We start from the raw sequence: 10,962 nt of genomic DNA on the forward strand, positions 1-10,962 counted from the left end.
ACAGCCCCTGCGCCACCTCTCAGACAGGAACCCACCACCAGAACGAAATCCATGACGTCCTGAGACTGCACTGGGCACTTGATCACCAACAAGACGCTGTCAGAGAGCTCAAACCAATCCAGGAGCTGAACAACACCATGGAGCCCAGTGGATACCTTGTCCAAGATCTTGATTTCCAGAGAGGCACGGATGCTGTTGTGCTGCGGGAAGACCATGATGCCATCAGTGGGGCTGATGCCGTGCCAGAGGTCTGGAATCCAGCACTGGATGCCCTGCTCCCTCTGCTGAGCCCACGCTGCTCTCCCTCGAGGCTTCCTGGCGGCTTCCACATTCCCGGGCCTCGGCTTTCCCCGCCCATCACAGCCAGTTCCTACTGCTGGCCCCGGTCCCTCACCAGCTCTCCCCAATGACGGATGCAATCCCGCAACACACAATTGATGGCCACCTGCTAGCCAAGGGGAGCAGCGGGCTGAGTTTGCAGCCAGCTCTGCCGAACCCCATCCTCGTCCACTTTGGCAAAGCTGTTTCCGTTTTCCAAGAATCTTTTCCACAGTCATGTTTGTTCTTTTCAAGCTCTGCTCTTTACTGGAGAGCTACGCTGAGCTTCTGTGGCACACAAGATGTGCCACAGCGTCTTTTGCAGCTTTTCTCGGCTTTCAACACTGTGTGTGCAGCAAGACTCTTGCAGCAAAGCAGGACAAATGTTTTGAGAAAATGTTTTACAACTTGTCCTTTCTTTTCCTTCTGGACTGGAGAGTTGTGCCATTGGCTAGGTTTTCATTTAGACTATTGTGCCCTTGGAAAAGAGGAGGTGGTACTAGGACTTGTTAGGGAATACAAGCCTGGGTGAACTCAGAGGAAGCAGCTGCAGAGCCTGCAGCCAGAAGGAGAGAGTTGTGCCATAGATAATCATTCAAACACCTCCAAGTACATCTTGAAAGTGACCTGGAATGTGAAGATGCTCTGACAGAGGTAGTTGGTTTCTGTGTTCAGTTCAGATGGTTCTGCATTTTGAGCTTTGGTACAAATCAAGAGTACAATCAATTCCTTAGAAGCACCAGAAGAAGCATGATCCAACAGGGACGACAACTGAAAGAATTTGAAAAGGACAAATGCAGGGAATGACTTGGTTATCTTAGAAGGGTAACCTTTTCTCAGAATTCCTAAGATATTCTCGATGCTTTTGACCTTCTTAACGAGGCCCTTTGCATCCTAGATCTGTCAGGAAGTGTGAACCCAGAGATTGGGTGACTGCGGAAAAGATGACCCGTTCCTCTGCAGTGACACTGAGGGGGAAAGAGGAGCGGGGAGCCTGAGCACTCTGTGCACATAAAAATTCAGATCCCATTTGCCACGTGTCAGTGGCTGGGCTGAAGTGCTGGGTCGTGGCAGGACTCCAGCCCCAGCATCTTCAGCCACAAACGGCAAGTGCTGCCTGATCAGAAACCTGCAGCTCTGCACTGCACCAAAGCTTTGCAGTGTACCAGCCAAAGCTGCCACTTACAGGTTCAGCATGCTCCGGATCTGGACTGACAGCCCATGGATATTTGTTGTCCTTGGCCTCCCCTTCAGCCTCTGGAGGAAGAGAGCGAGCCCGAGGAGGTTCTGCTGCTGGTGTGGTGCTCTGCAGACAGACAGCAGTGTGAGGGACAGGGAGTAACCTGTCATTTAGAACCTTCTTTCTCCGCAGCTCTATCTACAGCTGTCCTAAGGAGGAATAATAAGGAAGTTTTGAAGGAAACAGAAGTCTAAGTCTTTAAAACAAACTTCAAATGCGTTAATGAGACCCATTAGACAGTACTATGGATGGTTCTGATGAGACATTCCACCCTGGCTGCAATAAATTGGTAAAATTCTGTCTGAAGGTCTCAACCTGATTTATCTGATTAAAGCCTCTGAAATGGAAAATTTGAAAATAGACCGCGATCCCTTTCCTCCTAGTGGACACTGAAGTTTCACAGAGGCTTCTGGTTTCACGGGTGAAGTCAAGGCAAGCAGTGCTGCTGCTGCTGCTGCTGGTGCTCTGCCAGAGAGCCCCGGCTGGGCAGGGATGGCACCCACTGTGCCGTGGGCTGTTCCTCCCAGCAGAGCTGGGCGGTGCTTTTGAGGCAGTAGTGACAAGAGGCGGGAGAAGGAAGGGCCCTTTTCCTGCGCCAGCAGCTATGTAGACGCCAGGGCCACGTTCAGGGCAGAGCTTGGGTCCGCACAAAGGAAAGCAGAGGGAGAGGGCAGGAAAAGGCTTCCTGTCAAGCCTTCTTTGGTGTGTGAAAAGAAGGGAGCCGAGTGACAGGATGAGCAGCAGGGCCCGAGGCCTCCTCGGTGCCTGCAGGGAGGGGCGGCTGCCGCTGGGGGGCGCCATGGGAAGGGAAGGCCCCTGCTTGGGGCGGGCGGGGCGGGGCAGCCGCCAGGGGGCGCCTGGGGCGGGACCCCTCCGTGAGGGGGGAGAGCGTCGGGCAGCTGCGAAGCAGCGCGGAGCCCCAGACTGTGGGGACTGTGCGTCCCCAGCGCACGGCGCCGGGGCCTTGGACAGCGCCAGGGCAGGGACAGCTTCAGCGCGGGCTGACGAGGTAGGCAATCTCCCCGTGGAGCGCGGCAGTTAGGGAGTTTTGATTCCCAGACCTGCGCTGAGCTGGCAGGCCACAAAGCCTCCTCAAGTGCCTCCTGTCCAGGCTTCGTGCAATGCCTTTGCTGGCAGGCTCCAATCAGCCAGGCTGGCGGTAGGCTTGCCTCATGTTACAAAGAGCTGCCGACCACAATAAAAAAAGAGAAAACCCAAACCAGAAGGGGAGTGTCACTTCCCAGGCTGAGCTCCTCACAGGTGGAGGCAATATTCCTCAGCTTCCCAGAAAGACGCAGAAATAGGGCATGAGGGCACTCTGTGCCCCATACCTTCATGCCCAGGACCTTGCCATTGCAGGCCTGGGAATGCTGCTTGCTGTCACAAGGCTTTGTTCCTTCCAGGAAACTCCAAAGACTCACTTAGGTCCGTCCTTTCTAAACCCTGGCCTGGGTTAATTGTCATAAAGATGAGCAGTGTAAGCCGTTCCTCAGCAGATGCCAATCTCTCTAAGAAATGCTGGATTTTGGCCCAAGTGTTGTTGTCAAGAGCACTGAAGTTCAGGATTTCAGGAGCAAGACAAGAGCAGGCAGCTTGGCAGGCCTCCAGCATCTCAAGCACTCACCTGCCTTGCAAATTCCTCTGCTTCCTGTAGCCATGGGCTAAACTCCTGTTCTTGACCTGCGGCCTTCTGCAGTTACCCACGGCACTGGCACCTGTTTGCTCCTTGCTGTGGCACATTATGAGAAGGTCTAGAAGAAAATGACGCAGGAGAATTCCACAGAACCTGCACTTTGTATCATTTGCCATGTATGCTGCTTGCAACTCTCCCCAGCAGCCATGGAGTTTGCAGTTCTGTGAGCTATGCGGTCCATAAAAGAAGAGACCAAGTTAGCTGAGGAAAACGGGGATCAATCTACTCGGCTCCTGCAGGCCAGAAATGAGAGTGCAGCAAAGGACTGAAAAACAGAGCACTACGCAGCACGCATCCATATCCACCATGGGCAGGACAGAGATTGAAAAGCCACATCCATGGAGGAATCTGACCTTGCAGGTTTCCCACAAGCCCAAGGGAGTGGGTTTCTGCAAAGGCCTCAGGAGTGCCTTAGTGTTGGACAGAGAACATTGTCAAGAGAAGAGCTGGCTTGGGAGCTGGTGGAAGTGGAGGGAACGGGCAAATGCGCCCATGGCTGCACCCACACGGTGAGGGCCACTCCAAGGGCACCCCCTGCTATGCACAGGACATGGGCACAGCCCTGCGCAGTCCTTGCCATATGGACAACACAAATGCTGCTCCAGTGTTAGGCAAACACATATGGGTGGTTTGTTATTTGGCTGTTTTTCTGCACTAAGGTTTTCCTTCTTCCTTCAGCAAGTCCTTCACTTGGTGGCTGATGTTAGCCCTGCAGTAAGGGAGTGGGAATGACAGGCATTCCAACGTAGGGAACTGTCTGGGATATTAGCATAGCGTGATTTCATCCATAGTATTTAAGCAAGTGTTCTTAGTTTAGTCAGAGGCATTGGTGGCCAAAGTAGTGGCTGTGTGTGCTTGGTGTCTGTTTTGCTTTCCTCTTGGATCCTTTGAGCTATGGCTTATGGACTGCAAGAGGGTTTTGTGCTGCCTCGGCACAGAGGAGAACTTTCTGGGCTTCTCTTTTGTCTTAGCTGTGGAGGAGGTTCGGTCGCTAGGCACAAATTCACAGAGTAACCTAGAGCGACGCTATTGTGATGTCAGCGGAGGGCTGCCACGTCACAGCATTGTCAGCTGCAGGTTGCCCTGATGCACACAAGGCATCAGCCTTCAGAGCAGCTCCTGGCGTGCTCATTGCAGGAGGATCCTCTCTTGAGGTGTTCTCCGGCAGTAGTGTGTGCCCTGAAAAGGGAGTCTTTTTTTTTTGCCTGCTCTTGTACGAGTCTGCAGACTCACACAGGCATCCTTTTGTCTTTTTTTCCTCTTTTCCTTGCACAGTCCGGGGACTTGTGCAAGAGGATTTCTTTCCCGTTTTTGTGTTTTGTTTCCCGGTCCACGGACTTGAGCAGCCCTGCTGAAATGATGGAGCAAGTCCGTAGAGCAGTTGGCAGGGCTTTTTCCTCGGTGTCATCCCGCCAAATTTTTAATGGTCTGAGACGTAAGTAGAAGTTTTTTCCCTTCGGGCGGCACATTGAAACAAAAGTGCCATAAAAATGCCATATGTTTGCTAAAGCTCCTGCCAAGGGCTTCAGCAGGAAGAAGGGGGTGTCTCCTGCCCAGCAGGGTGTGGGCAACTTCCAAAATACAGACTGGGAGAGCTTTGGAGGCATCTTTCTAAAAACTCTGCGGTTCTCTCCAGAACCGAGGGAAAGCACCTTTTTTCTGCATTCCATCCTTAAAGGATGTGCCTGTCTAACTGCACCCTCTGTGCGTGCTACAAGAGCGATTGGCTTTGCGCTGAAGGGCAAAGTGCCGAGCAGTTTGTGTGTCCTCCTGAACCCCGGAGCTGGGCCTGTGCTGTGTCTGAAGAGAACGGCACGTGCTAACAGGGGTTTGGGGAAGCTTTTCTGGGGAATTGTTGACAGCAAGCGTGTGGGAAATACGGCATACACTTCACAAAAATGATTTAAAACTGTCCAGGAAAAAGAGAGGAGAAAAAAGCAGCTTCGGCTGTAGGGTTGACAATGAGCTACAATGTAGGCACTGACTGCTAAGGAACAATCTGCATTTTCTCAGCCAGTTATCTTGTTCCTTAGTGGCAAGGCCAAGCAACAGGTAGACACAGCCTAGGGTATTGCCCCATACCCTTGCTTGCTGTGCAAAAGGAGTGTTGCTCGTGGAGCGATGGTGTGCAAGAGAAATGCTGTATGCTTGGGTGGCCTTGTTCTGTGGGATTCCTGTGCACAGAGAGTTTCTAAGAGCACCTGGTTCCTTTTCCCTCTCCCCTGGCAGGTCGCCTGAGACGTGGAAGGACTCAAGTCCATGTTTTGGTGAGTGGTCTGGGCACCCGTGACAATGCTGGTGGCTGAGAATTGTGGAGTAAGCTGTGGGCTTGGCCTGTTGAAGAAAGAAAGAAAGAAGGAAAGAAGGAAAGAAGGAAAGAAAGAAGGAAAGAAGGAAAGAAGGAAAGAAAGAAAGAAAGAAAGAAAGAAAGAGAGAGAGAGAGAGAGAAAGAAAGAAAGAAAGAAAGAAAGAAAGAAAGAAAGAAAGAAAGAAAGAAAGAAAGAAAGAAAGAAAGAAAGAAAGAAAGAAAGAAAGAAAGAAAGTTAGTTCACGTCAATGTCTGTGTGAGCACTACCACCAAGATTCCATCAGTTTCCTCCTCTTCCATTGAAGACATTTTAACTAATGAAAGTCAGCTTTTGCAGACAGGACGCTGCAGGCTGATTGTAGCCAGGCTGAGATATCTCCTTCAGAAGCATATGCAGTCCTGTCCAAAAATGAATCTCATCACCCCTCCTGATCTGAGTTTTAATGACTGAGTGTCGCACTTGAATCCAAATTCATGACTTCTCCTTACGACGGCTAGGGATAGGGCTCAGGAGAAAGAAGGTTCTAAATGACAGGTTACTCCCTGTCCCTCACACTGCTGTCTGTCTGCAGAGCACCACACCAGCAGCAGAACCTCCTCGGGCTCGCTCTCTTCCTCCAGAGGCTGAAGGGGAGGCAAAGGACAACAAATATCCATGGGCTGTCAGTCCAGATCCGGAGCATGCTGAACCTGTAAGTGGCAGCTTTGGTTGGTACACTGCAAAGCTTTGGTGCAGTGCAGAGCTGCAGGTTTCTGATCAGGCAGCACTTGCCGTTTGTGGCTGAAGATGCTGGGGCTGGAGTCCTGCCATGATGCAGCACTTCAGCCCAGCCACTGACACGTGGCAAATGGGATCTGAACTTTCAGATGCAGACATCATTTTCCTGGCATTCTGACAGGGACTGTGAACTTACCTTGGTGTTCGACAAGCAGTAGCATGCTGTCCTTTAGTGCTACTGGTGTGAAAGTGAGCCCCGCTGTGCACGGTGTCAGTGCAGCCTCTGTGTTGTCAGCGGAGAGAGCAGAGCCAAGGCACAGTTCACAGCCTTGTGGGGTACAGAAGAGCCATTGCTGCCTGCAGGGAGCTCCCCCCTCCACACACTGTCTAGCTAGCTACAGTCACTGCGTCGATGACACCCTTAACTCTGGCATGCCCCAAGTTTACTTGGGTCAGAATTCTGAGGTGCTCTGCATGGCAGAGACAAGGTCTATCTCTGAAGGGCTGGAACGCAGTTCCTGCTGCGTGCTCCCCTGTGGTTGAAATCCTGAGGGAAAGCCAGTTGAGCAGAGCTGAGCAGGGAAATGTTCCCTGCTTCTATTCAGACACTTCATAGCACCTCAAGAGTTATTCAGTTACTCCCATCAACACCCCCACACAACAGCTTCTGCCTTCAGGTGAGCCGTGTGTGCACTTCCTGCCTCTCCCAGCTCTCAGGAGTCCTTATGTCTTGTTTGTGCTTTTTCCCTGCCCATTCCTTGCAGGCGCCAACAGGAGAGCTTCTTGCCTGTCAGGATTCCTCGGCCCAGGCAGGAAAAGCCGAGTGGCAGGAAAGCATGGATAGAGTGCGCAGGGCCCGGCAGTTCAGGTGTGTGCTAAGCTTTCTCTCTTTTCTCTGGGTAGGGCTGGGCATTGCTGGCCTTTAGGAGGCCCAGCGCCAAAGAACAAATTTGGCTTTCTCATCATTTGACTTGCTCAGCACAGCAAAGGGAAGGCACCTCTTGGGCAGGTCTGGTTGCTGCCTCCTGGGACTCACTTGTCAAACCTTGCCAAAAAGCATTCTGAACTGGAGCAGGGTAGAAGGAAGGGAGGTTCAGGCTGGGCCTCAGGAGAAGCATAGAACCTCAGAGGCATTAATGCAGCAGAAGAAGCTTGTCAGAGAGCTTGTGCAGATTCCACCTCTGGAAATTTGGAAAACTGCGCTGGACGGAGCCTGGAGCAGGCTGTCCAGACACCATAGCTGACCCCAAGGGCTTGGAGCTGAAGACTGGGCTAGAAGCTTCCTGCAGCCCCTGCCAGCCCAAACCATCATGGCATGCTTTGATTATGGGATTGGAAATTCATATCCACCTCCTCTCCAAGCTATAGCTTGAGGGCTCTTTCCTTGGTGCACTACTGAAAGCAAGAGGAATTGTTGCAGTACTCATCTAGACTTCCCAAGGATGTCTTAGCCAAAGAAGAATTTTTGCAAGTCTGATATGCACTCTATCAGAGAGGAGTGTAAGACCTAGCAGGCAGGAAGCTGTTAAGCTGAGAGAAGCTGAGCTTTCTGGAAGGGTTTTGTGGCTTCTGGAAGCTTGTTTGGCTTTCTCACTGGTGACTCTGTCACCTGCACGAATGACAAAGAGAGATGCTGGTCTAGGGAGGGAAGTGCAGCATTCTCTTGAGGTGCAACTAGAGGGCTGTTGGAAGTCCCTGAGAGTGCCCTACGTGGGACATGGTATGTAGTCCTGCATTTGCAAGGAGACTGTGTTGCTATTAATGGTTTGCTTGTCTGTCTCCTTGTTGTAGACGGAAGGAGTTGGCCGCATTTGAGAGGAAGTGCCACTCCTCACTAGAGAGGGCATTTGAAGTGGCGGCAGAGCCAGCAGAGCAATCGCAGCCTCGCAGGGATCAGCTGAAGGAAGAGTCAGTGCCAAAGGTATGCTCACCTTATTCCTAGGCAGCATCTCTGCGAGAGGGTGTTGTCCTAGCAAGACTGCCTCAAATGCTTCTTCTGGCAGCAAGCTAAGACCGAGAATGTCTTGTTGTTGTTGTTGTTTCTCTACAAAACTGGTCCCCTCTGCTTCCAGGTTTGCCGCCCACAGCAGCCAGCCCCCAGGGTTCTGGAGAGGCTGCTGCAGGAGTTGTCTCGCCAAGGGCACATCCTGTCCCAGGTGTGCAGAGACAAGGCGCTGCTGGCACAAGAGAACGCGGCCCTGGAAGCCCGACTGGCAGCCACAGAGCGGGACCTACGAGGCCTTTCCGAGCAGCTGGTAGAGGCCAGGTAAAGGCAGGAGGAGATGCTGGGTGGGACATGATTGAAGGTCTGTAATTCCAAAGGTGGTAAGCATTATGTCAGGATTTAGTGCCTCCTGTGTGCTTTCCAACTGTTTCTCAGACAGAGAGGTGACGAGACACGAGAAAAACCAGAAATGGATACTGTGTGCTGAATGTTGTTTCTGTGACCGCTCAGGCTCTCAAAGCCTTTTGGGGCACTGGCTTGGGACCCTTTGCACATTCCCCTGACAAATGCAAAGCAAGCCAACTTGGCACTGAATTGGTTTCCAGGGAAACTGTGCAGATGTTTGCTGAAGGCAGAAGTTTTCCTCTGCTTTTGGTTTCTCCTTTGGTGACTCTGAACATCGGTCTTTCCTCGCAAAGTAGTCCGACATGGGATTTTCACAATTCAAGGCTCTTCCATGGGAATGTTGCAAGTAGGATGCCGGTGCTTTGGGTGAAGCTGGAGGGTCCAGCTGAAAATCTTGAGACCTTTCTGAGCTAACTCTTGTGAAGTGCAGTGCAGGACTTATAGTTGCTTACAAGCAGCATCAGCAGCAGCAGCAACAGCAGGAGCAGCAGCAGGAGAAGGGAAAGGTCTTCAGCCTTCTTGAGAGTCTCTGGGGATTCTTGCTGAGCACTGATTCTTGCTCATTTGTCCACCCACCTCTGTAACCTGTCAAGATCCCTTTGGCTGCTTCCTCTTCCTTTCTAAAGAGTGCCAAGGCATTTGGGCACTGCTGCCTTAGTTAGCCACAAATAAATGTAGCAAGTGTTCTTGTTCGTGACATTCCAGTAGTTTAAATGACAGGATACCTGTCCCACCTGTGAGACAGTTCTTGTTCAGATAAAAACCTGGTTCTGGTTTCTTACTCATGATGCTAGAAGCAGGAGGGAGCTTTCATATATGGTTTGGTGCATTCCTTTAGTCCCTTTTACTTCCAGAGTGTCTGGCAAACAAAGTATCTCTACGTACATTCTGTCCAGCTGCAGAGTGACTTGGAAGTGCTGATGAGCTCAGGGCTGTGAGCAGAGGCTGGGCTTTTGCTCATTAGTAGAGACTTTGAGGGCACAGCCACCCATATGGGATATGTCAGACAAGAGCAATTGGAGCTTTGGCTGCTGAGATCAAACTCAGCTGGGCTTTCTGTGCTGGGCTAGGTCATGAGGAAAGGCTGGCCAATCACCTGGAGGGGCCTGCTTTGCCATTTGAAGTGGTAGAAATAGTCTTGCTGTATCTAAGTTTCCATGCAAGCCATTTTCCATACTCAAGTGTGGGAATCTTAAGGCACACCTTCCCGGAAAACCTGCCCCAGTGTTCCTGCCAGGAACAATTGCTCTTCATCTTCACACCTCGTAGGTCAGAGAAGGAGAGCCTGCAGTGCAGCCTGCTGGAGGCTCAGCAGCACGTGTCAGAGCTGGAGATGGCCAGGAGCCGTCTGGAAGGCCAAGTTCGCTCAGCCGCGCAGGCCAAGGAGGTGATCCTGGGTGAGAGGCTCGTGCACTTTGTTTCTGGTGATCTTCCTGCCTGGTGCAGTTGCTCTGAAGCCAGCTCTGTCCGCAGAGCTTCCCAGGAGTGAAGGAGCTGGGGGCAGGTCCCTCCTTTGCTGAAAGTGAAAGGGCTTAAGGTCAGCCGAGTCCTCTGCCTGTGTAGTGTCTGACTGTTGCCGTTTGTCATGTTTGCAGCGGACGTGAAGGGCCTTCGGCGTGAGCTGCAAGCTGTAAGATCTTTCAGCAAGCAGCAATGTGAAAAGATGGCTCAAGAGCTGCGCTGGGCAGAAGAGCAGTGCAGCAAGGCTCTGCGACTCTGGCAGTGTGCTCAGGAAGAGGACAAGAGGAAGCTCCTGAAAAAACTGGTAGGAAACAATACGCTTGAGTATTTCTCATGCAAGCTTGGTGGGCTGGCTTAGCAGAAGAGCAGCCCGAGTATGTGGCACGGCCGCAAGCCTGTGCTGTTGGCTACGTGTTGCTGGGCCAGGCAGCAGAGGGCTACAAGGGCTCGTACTTGAGACCCTGAGAAGCCCCAGAGGCCGGTGCCAGGACAGGAAATGCAGCCACGGTTTCAGGACGGGCATAAGCCAAGTGTCCCAGGAGGCTGCGTGATCACCACCCAAAGCATGGCCGCAAAGGGGCAGGATCTTCCCCACACCCTCATGCCATGTAGCAGACTGCTGACCTTGCTGCCAACTGCAGTCCCAGCAACTGGTTCCCTTGCTTTCTATCCTTCCACGGTGGACAGAGCTCCTCCCTTTAGCCTTGAAGGGTATGCAACAGGCCACATGTTGCTGGCATTTCAGCTGGTGGCCTGACTTGTGACTAGGGCATGGGGCTGCTGGCCTCATCCTCAGCCTGCAGTGCAGCTGCAGCTTTTCCTTGATCAAAGGACACGGGGAATTGGAGCAGAGAACATCTGAGAAGAGAAATGC

At 52.1% G+C, this 10,962-nt stretch overlaps 1 protein-coding gene across 1 annotated transcript; it reads left to right on the forward strand.

Annotated features, from left to right (window-relative positions):
* The first annotated feature begins 2,632 nt into the window (after positions 1–2,632).
* LOC148219702 (uncharacterized) lies at positions 2,633–10,529 on the forward strand. Its single transcript, XM_088156561.1, has 4 exons — positions 2,633–7,145; positions 8,069–8,198; positions 8,350–8,543; positions 10,223–10,529. The coding sequence occupies exons 1-4, from the start codon at positions 6,862–6,864 to the stop codon at positions 10,245–10,247; spliced, it is 633 nt and encodes a 210-aa protein (XP_088012687.1). The 5' UTR covers positions 2,633–6,861; the 3' UTR covers positions 10,248–10,529.
* The last annotated feature ends 433 nt before the right edge of the window (positions 10,530–10,962 follow it).

This window comes from Sturnus vulgaris, chromosome Z (genome assembly GCF_052056855.1).
Source record: "Sturnus vulgaris isolate bStuVul1 chromosome Z, bStuVul1.hap1, whole genome shotgun sequence".
NCBI classification, from domain to species: domain Eukaryota; kingdom Metazoa; phylum Chordata; class Aves; order Passeriformes; family Sturnidae; genus Sturnus; species Sturnus vulgaris.